The 18,747-nt window shown below is 55.2% G+C and overlaps 1 protein-coding gene across 1 annotated transcript in view; it reads left to right on the top strand.

Moving 5' to 3' along the window:
• LOC132394737 (complement factor B-like) overlaps positions 1-18,747 on the top strand; it is a 104,546-nt gene that overhangs the window by 70,653 nt on the left and 15,146 nt on the right. Inside the window, exons 8-10 of the mRNA XM_059971132.1 lie at positions 11,092-11,238; positions 13,684-13,773; positions 16,860-16,997. Of these exons, the coding sequence (XP_059827115.1) occupies positions 11,092-11,238; positions 13,684-13,773; positions 16,860-16,997 (375 nt within the window). The remainder of the gene's footprint in view (positions 1-11,091; positions 11,239-13,683; positions 13,774-16,859; positions 16,998-18,747) is intronic.

Here is an 18,747-nt window from a genome sequence, read left to right as displayed (position 1 = left end):
GTGACTCTCTATCACAGACCCCGGCAGTGTCTCACGTCTCAGACTGTATCACAGACCCCGGCAGTGTCTCACGTCTCAGACTCTATCACAGACCCCGGCAGTGTCTCACGCCTCAGACTGTATCACAGACCTCGGCAGTGTCTCACGCCTCAGACTCTATAACAGACCCCGGCAGTGTCTCACTCCTCAGACTGTATCACAGACACCGGCAGTGTCTCACGCGTCAGACTGTATCACAGACCCCGGCAGTGTCTCACGCGTCAGACTGTATCACAGACCCCGGCAGTGTCTCACGCCTCAGACTGTATCACAGACCCCGGCAGTGTCTCACCCGTCAGACTGTATCACAGACCCCGGCAGTGTCTCACGTGACAGACTGTATCACAGACCCCGGCAGTGTCTCACGCCTCAGACTGTATCACAGACCCCGGCAGTGTCTCACGCGTCAGACTGTATCACAGAGCCCGGCAGTGTCTCATGTCTCAGACCGTATCACAGACCCCGGCAGTGTCTCATGTCTCAGACCGTATCACAGACCCCGGCAGTGTCTCTCGTGACAGACTGTACCACAGACCCCGGCAGTGTCTCACGCGACTCTCTATCACAGACCCCGGCAGTGTCTCACGCGAATCTCTATCACAGACCCCGGCAGTGTCTCACGCCTCAGACTGTATCACAGACCCCGGCAGTGTCTCACGCCTCAGACTGTATCACAGACCCGGCAGTGTCTCACGCCTCAGACTGTATCACAGACCCCGGCAGTGTCTCTCGTGACAGACTGTATCACAGACCCCGGCAGTGTCTCACGCGACTCTCTATCACAGACCCCGGCAGTGTCTCACGCGACTCTCTATCACAGACCCCGACAGTGTCTCACGCCTCAGACTGTATCACAGACCCCGGCAGTGTCTCACGCCTCAGACTGTATCACAGACCCCGGCAGTGTCTCTCGTGACAGACTGTATCACAGACCCCGGCAGTGTCTCACGCGTCAGACTGTATCACAGACCCCGGCAATGTCTCACGTCTCAGACTGTATCACAGACCCCGGCAGTGTCTCACGTCTCAGACTGTATCACAGACTCCGGCAGTGTCTCACGCGTCAGACAGTATCACAGAGCCCGGAGGTGTCTCATGTCTCAGACCGTATCACAGACCCCGGAAGTGTCTCACGTCTCAGACTCTATCACAGACCCCGGCAGTGTCTCACGCGTCAGACTGTATCACAGACCCCGGCAGTGTCTCACGCGACTCTCTATCACAGACCCCGGCAGTGCCTCACGCCTCAGACTGTATCAAAGACCCCGGCAGTGTCTCACGTCTCAGACTGTATCACAGACCCCGGCTGTGTCTCATGTCTCAGACTGTATCACAGACCCCGGCAGTGTCTCACGCCTCAGACTGTATCACAGACCCCGGCAGTGTCTCACGCCTCAGACTGTATCACAGACCCCGGCAGTGTCTCACGCCTCAGACTCTATCACAGACCTCGGCAGTGTCTCACGCCTCTTACTCTATCACAGACCCCGGCAGTGTCTCATGTCTCAGACCGTGTCACAGACCCCGGCAGTGTCTCACTCGACTCTCTATCACAGACCCCGGCAGTGTCTCACGCGACTCTCTATCACAGACCCCGGCAGTGTCTCACGCCTCAGACTCTATAACAGACCCCGGCAGTGTCTCACTCCTCAGACTGTATCACAGACCCCGGCAGTGTCTCACGCGTCAGACTGTATCACAGACCCCGGCAGTGTCTCACGCGTCAGACTGTATCACAGACCCCGGCAGTGTCTCACGCGTCAGACTGTATCACAGAGCCAGGCAGTGTCTCATGTCTCAGACCGTATCACAGACCCCGGCAGTGTCACATGTCTCAGACCGTATCACAGACCCCGGCAGTGTCTCTCGTGAAAGACTGTACCACAGACCCCGGCAGTGTCTCACGCGACTCTCTATCACACACCCCGGCAGTCTCTCACGCGACTCTCTATCACAGACCCCGGCAGTGTCTCACGCCTCAGACTGTATCACAGACCCCGGCAGTGTCTCATGTCTCAGACTGTATCACAGACCCCGGCAGTGTCTCACGCCTCAGACTGTATCACAGACCCCGGCAGTGTCTCATGTCTCAGACTGTATCACAGACCCCGGCAGTGTCTCACGCCTCAGACTGTATCACAGACCCCGGCAGTGTCTCACGCCTCAGACTGTATCACAGACCCCGGCAGTGTCTCTCGTGACAGACTGTATCACACACCCCGGCAGTGTCTCACGCGACTCTGTATCACAGACCCCGGCAGTGTCTCACGCGACTCTCTATCACAGACCCGGGCAGTGTCTCACGCGTCAGACTGTATCACAGAGCCCGGCAGTGTCTCACGCGTCAGACTGTATCACAGAGCCCGGCAGTGTCTCATGTCTCAGACCGTATCACAGACCCCGGCAGTGTCTCACGCCTCAGACTGTATCACAGACCCCGGCAGTGTCTCACGCCTCAGACTGTATCACAGACCCCGGCAGTGTCTCATGTCTCAGACCGAATCACAGACCCCGGCAGTGTCTCACGCCTCAGACTGTATCACAGACCCCGGCAGTGTCTCTCGTGACAGACTGTATCACAGACCCCGGCAGTGTCTCACGTGACAGACTGTATCACAGACCCCGGCAGTGTCTCATGTCTCAGACCGTATCACAGACCCCGGCAGTGTCTCACGCCTCAGACTGTATCACAGACCCCGGCAGTGTCTCATGTCTCAGACCGTATCACAGACCCCGGCAGTGTCTCACGCCTCAGACTGTATCACAGACCCCGGCAGTGTCTCTCGTGACAGACTATATCACAGACCCCGGCAGTGTCTCACGCGACTCTCTATCACAGACCCCGGCAGTGTCTCACGCCTCAGACTGTATCACAGACCCCGGCAGTGTCTCACGCGACTCTCTATCACAGACCCCGGCAGTGTCTCACGCCTCAGACTGTATCACAGACCCCGGCAGTGTCTCACGCGTCAGACTGTATCACAGACCCCGGCAGTGTCTCTCGTGACAGACTGTATCACAGACCCCGGCAGTGTCTCACGCCTCAGACTCTATCACAGACCCCGGCAGTGTCTCACGCGTCAGACTGTATCACAGACCCCGGCAGTGTCTCACGTCTCAGACTCTATCACAGACACCGGCATTGTCCCACGCCTCAGACTGTATCACAGACCCAGGCAGTGTCTCAGGCGACAGACTCTATCACAGACCCAGGCAGTGTCTCACGCGACTCTCTATCACAGACCCGGGCAGTGTCTCACGCGTCAGACTCTATCACAGACCCCGGCATTGTCTCACGCCTCAGACTGTATCACAGACCCCGGCAGTGTCTCATGTCTCAGACCGTATCACAGACCCCGGCAGTGTCTCACGCCTCAGACTGTATCACAGACCCCGGCAGTGTCTCACGCCTCAGACTGTATCACAGACCCCGGCAGTGTCTCTCGTGACAGACTGTATCACAGACCCCGGCAGTGTCTCACGCGTCAGACTGTATCACAGACCCCGGCAATGTCTCACGTCTCAGACTGTATCACAGACCCCGGCAGTGTCTCACGTCTCAGACTGTATCACAGACTCCGGCAGTGTCTCACGCGTCAGACTGTATCACAGAGCCCGGCAGTGTCTCATGTCTCAGACCGTATCACAGATCCCGGCAGTGTCTCACGCGTCAGACTGTATCACAGACCCCGGCAGTGTCTCACGCGACTCTCTATCACAGACCCCGGCAGTGTCTCACGTCTCAGACTGTATCACAGACCCCGGCAGTGTCTCACGTCTCAGACTCTATCACAGACCCCGGCAGTGTCTCACGCCTCAGACTGTATCAGAGACCTCGGCAGTGTCTCACGCCTCAGACTCTATAACAGACCCCGGCAGTGTCTCACTCCTCAGACTGTATCACAGACCCCGGCAGTGTCTCACGCGTCAGACTGTATCACAGACCCCGGCAGTGTCTCACGCCTCAGACTGTATCACAGACCCCGGCTGTGTCTCACGCGTCAGACTGTATCACAGACCCCGGCAGTGTCTCACGTGACAGACTGTATCACAGACCCCGGCAGTGTCTCACGCCTCAGACTGTATCACAGACCCCGGCAGTGTCTCACGCATCAGACTGTATCACAGAGCCCGGCAGTGTCTCATGTCTCAGACCGTATCACAGACCCCGGCAGTGTCTCATGTCTCAGACCGTATCACAGACCCCGGCAGTGTCTCTCGTGACAGACTGTACCACAGACCCCGGCAATGTCTCCCGCCTCAGACTCTATCACAGACCCCGGCAGTGTCTCACGCGACTCTCTATCACACACCCCGGCAGTGTCTCACGCGACTCTCTATCACAGACCCCGGCAGTGTCTCACGCGACTCTCTATCACACACCCCGGCAGTGTCTCACGCGACTCTCTATCACAGACCCCGGCAGTGTCTCACGCGACTCTCTATCACAGACCCCGGCAGTGTCTCACGCCTCAGACTGTATCACAGACCCCGGCAGTGTCTCACGCCTCAGACTGTATCACAGACCCCGGCAGTGTCTCACGCCTCAGACTGTATCACAGACCCCGGCAGTGTCTCTCGTGACAGACTGTATCACAGACCCCGGCAGTGTCTCACGCGACTCTCTATCACAGACCCCGGCAGTGTTCACGCGACTCTCTATCACAGACCCCGGCAGTGTCTCACGCCTCAGACTGTATCACAGACCCCGGCAGTGTCTCACGCCTCAGACTGTATCACAGACCCCGGCAGTGTCTCACGTCTCAGACTCTATCACAGACCTCGGCAGTGTCTCACGCCTCAGACTCTATAACAGACCCCGGCAGTGTCTCACTCCTCAGACTGTATCACAGACCCCGGCAGTGTCTCACGCGTCAGACTGTATCACAGACCCCGGCAATGTCTCACGTCTCAGACTGCATCACAGACCCCGGCAGTGTCTCATGTCTCAGACTGTATCACAGACTCCGGCAGTGTCTCACGCGTCAGACTGTATCACAGAGCCCGGCAGTGTCTCATGTCTCAGACCGTATCAGAGACCCCGGAAGTGTCTCACGCGTCAGACTGTATCACAGACCCCGGCAGTGTCTCACGCGACTCTCTATCACAGACCCCGGCAGTGTCTCACGCCTCAGACTGTATCACAGACCCCGGCAGTGTCTCACGCCTCAGACTGTATCACAGACCCCGGCAGTGTCTCATGTCTCAGACCGTATCACAGACCCCGGCAGTGTCTCACGCCTCAGACTGTATCACAGACCCCGGCAGTGTCTCTCGTGACAGACTATATCACAGACCCCGGCAGTGTCTCACGCGACTCTCTATCACAGACCCCGGCAGTGTCTCACGCCTCAGACTGTATCACAGACCCCGGCAGTGTCTCTCGTGACAGACTGTATCACAGACCCCGGCAGTGTCTCACGCGACTCTCTATCACAGACCCCGGCAGTGTCTCACGCCTCAGACTGTATCACAGACCCCGGCAGTGTCTCACGCGTCAGACTGTATCACAGACCCCGGCAGTGTCTCTCGTGACAGACTGTATCACAGACCCCGGCAGTGTCTCACGCCTCAGACTCTATCACAGACCCCGGCAGTGTCTCACGCCTCAGACTGTATCACAGACCCCGGCAGTGTCTCACGCCTCAGACTGTATCACAGACCCCGGCAGTGTCTCACGCCTCAGACTGTATCACAGACCCCGGCAGTGTCTCACGCCTCAGACGGTATCACAGACCCCGGCAGTGTCTCACGCGACTCTCTATCACAGACCCCGGCAGTGTCTCACGCCTCAGACTGTATCACAGTCCCCGGCAGTGTCTCACGCCTCAGACTGTATCACAGACCCCGGCAGTGTCTCACGCCTCAGACTGTATCACAGACCCCGGCAGTGTCTCTCGTGACAGACTGTATCACAGACCCCGGCAGTGTCTCACGCGACTCTCTATCACAGACCCCGGCAGTGTCTCACGCGACTCTCTATCACAGACCCCGGCAGTGTCTCACGCCTCAGACTGTATCACAGACCCCGGCAGTGTCTCACGCCTCAGACTGTATCACAGACCCCGGCAGTGTCTCACGTCTCAGACTCTATCACAGACCTCGGCAGTGTCTCACGCCTCAGACTCTATAACAGACCCCGGCAGTGTCTCACTCCTCAGACTGTATCACAGACCCCGGCAGTGTCTCACGCGTCAGACTGTATCACAGACCCCGGCAATGTCTCACGTCTCAGACTGCATCACAGACCCCGGCAGTGTCTCATGTCTCAGACTGTATCACAGACTCCGGCAGTGTCTCACGCGTCAGACTGTATCACAGAGCCCGGCAGTGTCTCATGTCTCAGACCGTATCAGAGACCCCGGAAGTGTCTCACGCGTCAGACTGTATCACAGACCCCGGCAGTGTCTCACGCGACTCTCTATCACAGACCCCGGCAGTGTCTCACGCCTCAGACTGTATCACAGACCCCGGCAGTGTCTCACGCCTCAGACTGTATCACAGACCCCGGCAGTGTCTCATGTCTCAGACCGTATCACAGACCCCGGCAGTGTCTCACGCCTCAGACTGTATCACAGACCCCGGCAGTGTCTCTCGTGACAGACTATATCACAGACCCCGGCAGTGTCTCACGCGACTCTCTATCACAGACCCCGGCAGTGTCTCACGCCTCAGACTGTATCACAGACCCCGGCAGTGTCTCTCGTGACAGACTGTATCACAGACCCCGGCAGTGTCTCACGCGACTCTCTATCACAGACCCCGGCAGTGTCTCACGCGACTCTCTATCACAGACCCCGGCAGTGTCTCACGCCTCAGACTGTATCACAGACCCCGGCAGTGTCTCACGCCTCAGACTGTATCACAGACCCCGGCAGTGTCTCACGTCTCAGACTCTATCACAGACCTCGGCAGTGTCTCACGCCTCAGACTCTATAACAGACCCCGGCAGTGTCTCACTCCTCAGACTGTATCACAGACCCCGGCAGTGTCTCACGCGTCAGACTGTATCACAGACCCCGGCAATGTCTCACGTCTCAGACTGCATCACAGACCCCGGCAGTGTCTCATGTCTCAGACTGTATCACAGACTCCGGCAGTGTCTCACGCGTCAGACTGTATCACAGAGCCCGGCAGTGTCTCATGTCTCAGACCGTATCAGAGACCCCGGAAGTGTCTCACGCGTCAGACTGTATCACAGACCCCGGAAGTGTCTCACGCGTCAGACTGTATCACAGACCCCGGCAGTGTCTCACGCGACTCTCTATCACAGACCCCGGCAGTGCCTCACGTCTCAGACTCTATCACAGACCCCGGCAGTGTCTCACGTCTCAGACTCTATCACAGACCCCGGCAGTGTCTCACGCGTCAGACTGTATCACAGACCCCGGCAGTGTCTCACGCGACTCTCTATCACAGACCCCGGCAGAGTCTCACGTCTCAGACTCTATCACAGACCCCGGCAGTGTCTCACGTCTCAGACTCTATCACAGACCTCGGCAGTGTCTCACGCCTCAGACTCTATAACAGACCCCGGCAGTGTCTCACTCCTCAGACTGTATCACAGACCCCGGCAGTGTCTCACGCGTCAGACTGTATCACAGACCCCGGCAGTGTCTCACGCGTCAGACTGTATCACAGACCCCGGCAGTGTCTCACGCGTCAGACTGTATCACAGACCCCGGCAGTGTCTCACGCGTCAGACTGTATCACAGACCCCGGCAGTGTCTCACGCCTCAGACTGTATCACAGACCCCGGCAGTGTCTCACGCGTCAGACTGTATCACAGACCCCGGCAGTGTCTCACGTGACAGACTGTATCACAGACCCCGGCAGTGTCTCACGCCTCAGACTTTATCACAGACCCCGGCAGTGTCTCACGCGTCAGACTGTATCACAGAGCCCGGCAGTGTCTCATGTCTCAGACCGTATCACAGACCCCGGCAGTGTCTCATGTCTCAGACCGTATCACAGACCCCGGCAGTGTCTCACGCGACTCTCTATCACAGACCCCGGCAGAGTCTCACGTCTCAGACTCTATCACAGACCCCGGCAGTGTCTCACGTCTCAGACTCTATCACAGACCTCGGCAGTGTCTCACGCCTCAGACTCTATAACAGACCCCGGCAGTGTCTCACTCCTCAGACTGTATCACAGACCCCGGCAGTGTCTCACGCGTCAGACTGTATCACAGACCCCGGCAGTGTCTCACGCGTCAGACTGTATCACAGACCCCGGCAGTGTCTCACGCGTCAGACTGTATCACAGACCCCGGCAGTGTCTCACGCGTCAGACTGTATCACAGACCCCGGCAGTGTCTCACGCCTCAGACTGTATCACAGACCCCGGCAGTGTCTCACGCGTCAGACTGTATCACAGACCCCGGCAGTGTCTCACGTGACAGACTGTATCACAGACCCCGGCAGTGTCTCACGCCTCAGACTGTATCACAGACCCCGGCAGTGTCTCACGCGTCAGACTGTATCACAGAGCCCGGCAGTGTCTCATGTCTCAGACCGTATCACAGACCCCGGCAGTGTCTCATGTCTCAGACCGTATCACAGACCCCGGCAGTGTCTCTCGTGACAGACTGTACCACAGACCCCGGCAGTGTCTCACGCGACTCTCTATCACAGACCCCGGCAGTGTCTCACGCGACTCTCTATCACAGACCCCGGCAGTGTCTCACGCCTCAGACTGTATCACAGACCCCGGCAGTGTCTCATGTCTCAGACTGTATCACAGACCCCGGCAGTGTCTCACGCCTCAGACTGTATCACAGACCCGGCAGTGTCTCACGCCTCAGACTGTATCACAGACCCCGGCAGTGTCTCTCGTGACAGACTGTATCACAGACCCCGGCAGTGTGTCACTCCTCAGACTGTATCACAGACCCCGGCAGTGTCTCACGCGACTCTCTATCACAGACCCCGGCAGTGTCTCACGCGACTCTCTATCACAAACCCCGGCAGTGTCTCACGCGACTCTCTATCACAGACCCCGGCAGTGTCTCACGCCTCAGACTGTATCACAGACCCCGGCAGTGTCTCACGCCTCAGACTGTATCACAGACCCCGGCAGTGTCTCACGCCTCAGACTGTATCACAGACCCCGGCAGTGTCTCATGTCTCAGACTGTATCACAGACCCCAGCAGTGTCTCACGCCTCAGACTGTATCACAGACCCCGGCAGTGTCTCTCGTGACAGACTGTATCACAGACCCCGGCAGTGTCTCACGCGACTCTCTATCACAGACCACGTCAGTATCTCACGTGACAGACTGTATCACAGACCCCGGCAGTGTCTCACGCGTCAGACTGTATCACAGACCCCGGCAGTATCTCACGTGACAGACTGTATCACAGACCCCGGCAGTGTCTCACGCGTCAGACTGTATCACAGACCCCGGCAGTATCTCACGTGACAGACTGTATCACAGACCCCGGCAATGTCTCCCGCCTCAGACTCTATCACAGACCCCGGCAGTGTCTCACGCGTCAGACTGTATCACAGACCCCGGCAGTATCTCACGTGACAGACTGTATCACAGACCCCGGCAGTGTCTCACGGGACAGATTGTATCACAGACCCCGGCAGTGTCTCACGCGTCAGACTGTATCACAGACCCCGGCAGTATCTCACGTGACAGACTGTATCACAGACCCCGGCAGTGTCTCACATGTCAGACTGTATCACAGACCCCGGCAGTGTCTCACGCCTCAGACTGTATCACAGACCCCGGCAGTATCTCACGTGACAGACTGTACCACAGACCCCGGCAGTGTCTCACGCGACTCTCTATCACAGACTGCGACAGTGTCTCACGCCTCAGACTGTAACACAGACCCCGGCAGTGTCTCACGCGTCAGACTGTATCACAGACCCCGGCAGTGTCTCACGTCTCAGACTGTATCACAGACCCCGGCAGTGTCTCACGTCTCAGACTCTATCACAGACCTCGGGAGTGTCTCACGCGTCAGACTGTATCACAGACCCCGGCAGTGTCTCACGCCTCAGACTGTATCACAGACCCCGGCAGTGTCTCACGCGACTCTATCACAGACCTCGGGAGTGTCTCACGCGTCAGACTGTATCACAGACCCCGGCTGTGTCTCACGTCTCAGACTGTATCACAGTTGTATGGAGGTTCTCTCCTGGGCACTGGGCTGTGGGACGTGTGGAAATGTCATAGTTGTACGGAGTTTCTCTCCTGGGCACTGGGCTGTGGGACGGGTGGAAATGTCATAGTTGTACGGAGTTTCTCTCCTGGGCACTGGGCTGTGGGACGGGTGGAAATGTCATAGTGGTACGGAGTTTCTCTCCTGGGCACTGGGCTGCGGGACGGGTGGAAATGTCACAGTTGTACGGAGTTTCTCTCCTGGGCACTGGGCTGCGGGACGGGTGGAAATGTCATAGTTGTACGGAGTTTCTCTCCTGGGCACTGGGCTGTGGGACGGGTGGAAATGTCATAGTGGTACGGAGTTTCTCTCCTGGGCACTGGGCTGTGGGACGGGTGGAAATGTCACAGTGGTACGGAGTTTCTCTCCTGGGCACTGGGCTGTGGGACGGGTGGAAATGTCAATGTTGTACCGAGTTTCACTCCTGGGCACTGGGCTGTGGGACGGGTGGAAATGTCACAGTTGTACGGAGGTTCTCTCCTGGGCACTGGGCTGTGGGACGGGTGGAAATGTCACAGTTGTACGGAGTTTCTCTCCTGGGCACTGGGCTGTGGGACGGGTGGAAATGTCACAGTGGTACGGAGTTTCTCTCCTGGGCACTGGGCTGTGGGACGGGTGGAAATGTCACAGATGTACGGAGTTTCTCTTCTCGGCACTGGGCTGTGGGACGGGTGGAAATGTCATAGTTGTACGGAGTTTCTCTTCTGGGCACTGGGCTGTGGTGTGGGGCAGCACAGCTGCTGTTTCTCTGACAATCTCCCAGCTCAGCCCACCCTCTCTTCCCGTCTGGTCGCTGTCACACCCCACCCGTATCCCGGGCCGGGTGTGTGACCTGCCCCCGTGGCTAACTAATCCTTTCCATCCCTCACCACAGATTACGTGGTGAAGAGGAACTTGGGAACCAACGTGACCGGAGCTTTCAAAACCGTCTACGGGATGATGAGTTACGCCCGGACGAACATGAAGGACCGACTGGACGAATGGATGCAGATCCGCCACGTGATCCTGGTCTTCACGGACGGTAGGTGACCAACTAGAGCTGCGGAAACTTACTGAAACTCCTTTGGGATGTAGGAGGAAACCGGAGCACTCGGAAGAGATTCGCTCCGTCACGGGGAGAATGTATAGACTCCTTCTAGACAGCGCAGGAATTGAACCCGTGTCACTAGAGCTGCAAAGCGTTACAATAACTGCTCTGATACCTCGCTACCTGCTAACTGCTCAAGCCTGTGGTCCATCTGCAGAGCAGGTAAAACTGCCCAGATGTTGCCCGCATGCAGCCCGACCACAAATACATTCAAATAAGGACCCGTTAGAGAGTGACGTGATCTCCAGCTGGGGCAAAGACTCTGTATCTGTTACAACACAATACAGTACTCCAACTGTTACCAAAGTTCAGCAGTGGGCGATCCCGGGAACAAAAGGATTCCCATGTGAGAAATGAATGATGGCTCTGGTCAGGGAACGCTGAAGTTTAGAAGAATGAGTAGGGAATTCGATTGAAACCTACTGAGTATTGAAAAGCTTTGGTAGAGTGGATGTAGAAAGGATGTTTCCTGTAGTGGGGAAGTCTAGGACCAGATAGAGTGGATGTAGAAAGGATGCTTCCTGTAGTGGGGAAGTCTAGGAACAGAGGACACAGATAGAGTAGATGTGGAGAGGATGTTTCCTGTAGTGGGGAAGTCAAGGACCAGAGGACACAGATAGAGTGGATTTGGAGAGGATGTTTCCTGTAGTGGGGAAGTCAAGGACCAGAGGACACAGATAGAGTGGATTTGGAGAGGATGTTTCCTGTAGTGGGGAAGTCAAGGACCAGAGGACACAGATAGAGTGGATTTGGAGAGGATGTTTCCTATAGTAGGGGAGTCTAGGACAAGAGGGCAGAGATAGAGTGGATGTGGAGAGGATGTTTCCTATAGTGGGGGAGTCTAGGACCAGAGGACACAGATAGAGTGGATGTGGAGAGATTTCCTATAGTAGGGGAGTCTAGGACAAGAGGGCAGAGATAGAGTGGATGTAGAGAGGATATTTCCTATAGTGGGAGAGTCTAGGACCAGAGGACACAGATAGAGTGGATGTGGAGAGGATGTTTCCTATAGTGGGGGAGTCTAGGACCAGAGGACACAGATAGAGTGGATGTGGAGAGGATGTTTCCTATAGTGGGGGAGTCTGGGACCAGAGGACACAGATCAAGTGGATGTGGAGAGGATGTTTCCTATAGCGGGGGAGATTACGACCAGTAGACACAGATCAAGTGGAGGTGGACAGGATGTTTCATATAGTGGGGGAGTCTGGGACCTGAGGACACAGATAGAGTGGATGTGGAGAGGATGTTTCCTATAGTGGGGGAGTTTAGGACTAAATGGTGCAGCCTGAGAATAGAGGGATATTCACTTAGAACAGAGATGAGGAGGAATTTGTTTAGCCTGATGGTGGTGAATCTGTGGAATTCATTGCCACTGACGGCCGTGGAGGTCAAGTCTTTAAGCTGAGGTTGATTGAGTAAGAGCATTGAAGGAAATGGAGAGAAGGCAGAGGAATGGGATTGACCAGGATAAGAAATAGTGAAATGGCAGAGGGGACTGGTGGTGCTGAATGGCCCCTCTGCTCCTGTGTCTTACTTCTTAAGAGAACAGTCTGGGTGTAATTGAACGTGGTGAGCTGGTGGGGTGCAGGCAGCAGGAAAGAATGTGTGGCCTCATTCAGCCAAATAACTTGGCCACTGCGGAGGTGGTAGAAGTGGGAAGAGGATAAGAGATGAAGGCTAGAAAGAGCAGAGAAGGGAGAGGTGTATGGCGGGGTGAGTGGTGAGCGGGAGAACTGGAGGTAAGGAAGGAGGACAGAAGTGGCAAGTGAAATTCTCCTGATATGACAGAGGATCCTAAGGTTGGCATAGCCTTGGAAGGAGGGACGATAGTGGGGATAAGCTCCCAATGCCGTGCGTCTTAAGTAGCCTCTGACAACCAAATCCAGCTCCAGGCCTTCACATGTGACTTTGCAAAGGCTGGTTACTGGCAGATGGGCCCGTCGGCCATGGCTGGCAGCTCATCTAGAAGGAAAGCTCTGATCTCAAACCTCCGCTGCTTTGCGGCTATACCCACTCATGGGGAAGGCTTCGGGAGTGAAACTTGAGGAAAGGTCCGGAGCTGGAGTTCGTAAGGCTTGAGTTCAACACTAAGGCGTGCGAGGCTAGTGCCAAACTATATCGGTGTCTGTCATTGCTTTGGATTCATTAGCTGCGTGGAGAGGGCAACATGGGCAACAGCTTGTTCTCCATATTGTGCCGCACTGGCTTGGTAGCACATAAGCAAATAGGACTGAATCCCAAAGAACGGATTGGCATGACAGATCAATCAGCCCCTCCCCATGGCTGAGAGGTAATGGGCGGGGGGGGGGGCGGTTGAGGAGGGATTGGAGACAGACCGACCTTTCCCTTGGTTCTAACAAGCGACACTCTGTTTTTCAGGACGGGCCAACGTGGACGGGGTGCCCACAGGCATAATGAATCGCATTCGCAGTTTCCTGGAGATCGAGAATTCTCGGGAGGACTACCTGGGTAAAGGGGCGCTGGTAGAAATTGGGGAGGATGTCGGGAAATGGGGTTGGATAGTCAAACTAGAGAAGGCGAGCAGTTCCAAAGAACACAGATTGAACTCATATTCGACCAAACGTCTAACACAAGTACAAAGTTCAAAAATAGGCCAAAAAAAACATTCAAAATGATTGCAGCACTGGATTACAAGAGAATCACACTATCAACACTGGCGCAAAGACTGAGCAAAGAACAGCACAATTCACTCAGAACAGCTGGGCACGCGGGTCGTCAGTTCCAACACAAAGAACATGCCAGGCCAGAATGCACAGAAAAAAAGACGCCTCTACTGGCCAACTGTGGAACTGACCATAAAACCAGCAAACAAAGGAGCAGAAGTCGGCCATTCGGCCCATTGAGTCTGCTCCACCATTTTATCATGAGCTGATCCATTCCCCCATTTATTTCCACTCCCCCGTTTTTTCTCCATAACCTTTGATGACCTGGCTACTCGAATCCCTATTTATACCTCAAATACCACTGCCTTAAATACACCCAATAACTTGGCCTCTACTGCTGCCCATGGAAATAAATTCCACAGATTCACCACCCTCTGGCTAAAAAATTTCTTTGCATTTCTGTTCTGAATGGGTGCCCTTCAATCCTTAAGTCATGCCCTCTCGACCTAGATTCCCCCACCATGGGAAACAAGTTTGCCACATCCACTCTGTCTGTGCCTTTCAACATTCGAAATGTTTCTATGAGGTCCCCCCTCATTCTTCTAAACTCCACGGAGTACAGTCCAAGAGCGGTCAAAGGTTCCTCATATGTTAACCCTCTCATTCCGGGAATCATTCTAGTGAATCTTCTCTGAACCCTCTCCAACGTCAGCACATCCTTTCTTAAATAAGGAGACCAAAACTGCACACAGTACTCCAAGTGAGGTCTTACCAGTGCCTTATAGAGCCTCAACATCACATTCCTGCTCCTATACTCTATTCCTCTAGAAATGAATGCCAACATTGCATTCATCTTCTTCACCACGGATTCAGCCTGGAGGTTAACCTTAACTCCCAAGTCCCGTTGCATCTCAGAACTTTGAATTCTCTCCCCATTTAAATAATAGTCTGCCCGTTTATTTCTTCTACCAAAGTGCATGACCATACACTTTGCAACATTGTATTCCATTTGCCACTTCTTTGCCTATTCCACCAATCTATCCAAGTCTCTCTGCAGACTCTCTGTTTCCTCAGCACTACTGGCCCCTCCACCTATCTTTGTATCATCAACAAACTTAGCCACAAAGCCATAAATCAAATCGTTGATATACAACACAAAAAGAAGCGGTCCCAACACGGACCCCTGTGGAACATCCTTTATTCCCACTCTCTGTTTCCTGCCAATCAGCCAACGCTCTATCCACATACTTCCATGGGGAATTCCCGTAATTCCATGGGCTCTTATCTTGTTTAGCAGCCTCATGTGCGGCACCTTGTCAAAGGCCTTCTGAAAATCCAAATACACAACATCCACTGCATCTCCCTTGTCTAGCCTACTTGTAATATCCTCAGAAAATTGCACTAGGTTTGTCAGGCAGGATTTTCCTTTAAGGAAACCATGCTGAGTTCTGCCTATCTTGTCATATGCCTCCAGGTACTCCGTAACCTCATCCTTAACAATCGACTCCAACAACTTCCCAACCACCGATGCCAAGCTAACAAGTCTATAATGTCCTTTTCGCTTCCTTGCCCCCTTCTTAAATAGCGGAGTGACATTTGCTATCTTCCAGTCCACCGGAACCAGACCAGAATCTACCGACTTTTGAAAGATCATTGCTAATGCCTCCGCAATCTCCTCTTCTACTTCCTTCAGAACACGAGGGTGCATTCCATCTGGTCCGGGAGATTTATCTACCCTTAGACTATTCAGCCTCCTGAGTACTTTCTCTGTCGTAATTGTGACTGTCGTAATTCTCTTCCCTGACACCCTTCGATGTCCAGTATATTGCTGATGTCTTCCTCAGTGAAGACTGGTGCAAAATACTCATTCAGTTCCTTCACCATCTCCTTATCTCCCATTACAATTTCTCCAGCATCATTTTCTATCGGTCCTATATCTACTCTCACCTGTCTTTTACTCGCTATATACTTGAGAAAGCTTTTAGTATCCTCTTTGATATTATTTGCAAGCTTCATCTTCTCCTTAATGACCTTCTTAGTTTCCTTTTGTGAGCTTTTAAAAACTTCCCAATCCTCTGTCTTCCCACTAATTTTTGCTTCCTTGTATGCTTTGCTTGTACTTTGGCTTTGACTTACGTCATCCTTTTTCCATTTGAAAATTTCTTTTTCTATGGAATATATTTGTCTTGCACCTTCCTCACTTGTCGCATAAACTCCAGCCATTGCTGCTCTGCCATCCTTCCCGCTAGTGTCCCTCTCCAGTCAACCTTGGCCAGTCCCTCTCTCATGCCACTGTAATTTCCTTTACTCCACTGAAATACCGACACATCAAATTTCGGCTTCTCTTTCTCAAATTTGTTGAGATCACTGCCTCGTAAGGGTTCCTTCAACTCAATCTCTCAATCTCTCTAATCCAGTATTGTGGACTGGATTACACAATACCCAATCCAGTACAGCCCTAGTGGGCTCAACAACAAGTTATTCTAAAAAGCCATCTGATAGACATTCTACAAATTCTCTCTCTTGAGATCCAGTGCCGACCTGATTTTCCCCAATCCACTCGCATGTTAAAATCCCCCACAAGGCCACACTGCCCTTCTGGCAACCCTTTTCCTGTTGACCCCAAAGTCTTGGCTTGGAATCCTTTTTTGATGGAAAAAATATGAAAGATTATTCGCTCAGAACATCCACCCTATAAAATCGTTAACAATTTCAAATTAAAATATTGTTAATACCAAACAGTCAAATCCTCGGGGGGGGGGGGGGGCGCACCATCCCTGAAATTCCCTCACTGTGACCAGGGTACCCAGGACAAATGGGAAGGTGACCTCGACTGTGGGCCAGCCCCAGTAGATTCCCCCCAAGCGACACCACTGACCTCTACTGCTGGCACTTACCGTTGTGATTGCGTTTCCACTTGGTGTACTGCAGATGTCTATGTGTTCGGACTCGGTCAAAACGCCGACAAGGAGCAGATCAACTCCATTGCGTCCAAGAAGGCGAACGAGAGACACGCCTTCTTCCTGGCAAACGAAACACATCTTAACACCGTCTTCAACCATTTGCTGGGTAAGACAACGCTCGGCCTGAGGTCGCGACAGCGCACGCTGGTGTCGGGGTTACGGCGCTCAGTTTTCGGGGAGGGTCTCCCACGGACCGGACGTGAGTAGTGCAGAACTGCCGCCAGATGGGTGGTGCAGAAGGAGCGTGGCTCTGTGAGATGGAGACCCCTCTCGGGGAGCGTCGCTCTGTGAGATGGAGAACCCTCTCGGGGAGCGCCGCTCTGTCAGATCGAGAACCCTCTCGGGGAGCGCCGCTCTGTCAGATGGAGAACCCTCTCGGGGAGCGTCGCTCTGTGAGATGGAGAACCCTCTCGGGGAGCGTCGCTCTGTGAGATGGAGAACCCTCTCGGGGGGCGCCGCTCTGTCAGATGGAGAACCCTCTCGGGGAGCGTCGCTCTGTGAGATGGAGACCCCTCTCGGGGAGCGTCGCTCTGTGAGATGGAGAACCCTCTCGGGGAGCGCCGCTCTGTCAGATCGAGAACCCTCTCGGGGAGCGTCGCTCTGTGAGATGGAGACCCCTCTCGGGGAGCGCCGCTCTGTCAGATCGAGAACCCTCTCGGGGAGCGTCGCTCTGTGAGATGGAGAACCCTCTCGGGGAGCGCCGCTCTGTCAGATCGAGAACCCTCTCGGGGAGCGCCGCTCTGTCAGATCGAGAACCCTCTCGGGGAGCGTCGCTCTGTGAGATGGAGAACCCTCTCGGGGAGGGCCGCTCTGTGAGATGGAGACCCCTCTCGGGGGGCGCCGCTCTGTCAGATGGAGAACCCTCTCGGGGAGCGTCGCTCTGTGAGATGGAGACCCCTCTCGGGGAGCGTCGCTCTGTGAGATGGAGAACCCTCTCGGGGAGCGCCGCTCTGTCAGATCGAGAACCCTCTCGGGGAGCGTCGCTCTGTGAGATGGAGACCCCTCTCGGGGAGCGCCGCTCTGTCAGATCGAGAACCCTCTCGGGGAGCGTCGCTCTGTCAGATGGAGAACCCTCTCGGGGAGGGCCGCTCTGTGAGATGGAGACCCCTCCCGGGGAGCGTCGCTCTGTGAGATGGAGAACCCTCTCGGGGAGCGCCGCTCTGTGAGATGGAGAACCCTCTCGGGGAGCGTCCTCTGTCAGATGGAGAACCCTCTCGGGGAGCGTCGCTCTGTGAGATGGAGAACCCTCTCGGGGAGCGCCGCTCTGTCAGATCGAGAACCCTCTCGGGGAGCGTCGCTCTGTGAGATGGAGACCCCTCTCGGGGAGCGCCGCTCTGTCAGATCGAGAACCCTCTCGGGGAGCGTCGCTCTGTGAGATGGAGAACCCTCTCGGGGAGCGCCGCTCTGTCAGATCGAGAACCCTCTCGGGGAGCGCCGCTCTGTCAGATGGAGAACCCTCTCGGGGAGCGTCACTCTGTGAGATGGAGAACCCTCTCGGGGAGCGTCGCTCTGTGAGATGGAGAACCCTCTCGGGGGGCGCCGCTCTGTCAGATGGAGAACCCTCTCGGGGAGCGTCGCTCTGTGAGATGGAGACCCCTCTCGGGGAGCGTCGCTCTCTGAGATGGAGAACCCTCTCGGGGAGCGCCGCTCTGTCAGATCGAGAACCCTCTCGGGGAGCGTCGCTCTGTGAGATGGAGACCCCTCTCGGGGAGCGCCGCTCTGTCAGATCGAGAACCCTCTCGGGGAGCGTCGCTCTGTCAGATGGAGAACCCTCTCGGGGAGGGCCGCTCTGTGAGATGGAGACCCCTCCCGGGGAGCGTCGCTCTGTGAGATGGAGAACCCTCTCGGGGAGCGCC

The sequence above is a fragment of the Hypanus sabinus genome, chromosome 5 (genome assembly GCF_030144855.1).
Source record: "Hypanus sabinus isolate sHypSab1 chromosome 5, sHypSab1.hap1, whole genome shotgun sequence".
NCBI classification, from domain to species: Eukaryota; Metazoa; Chordata; class Chondrichthyes; order Myliobatiformes; family Dasyatidae; genus Hypanus; species Hypanus sabinus.
This window is presented reverse-complemented; position numbering and strand designations above follow the sequence as displayed.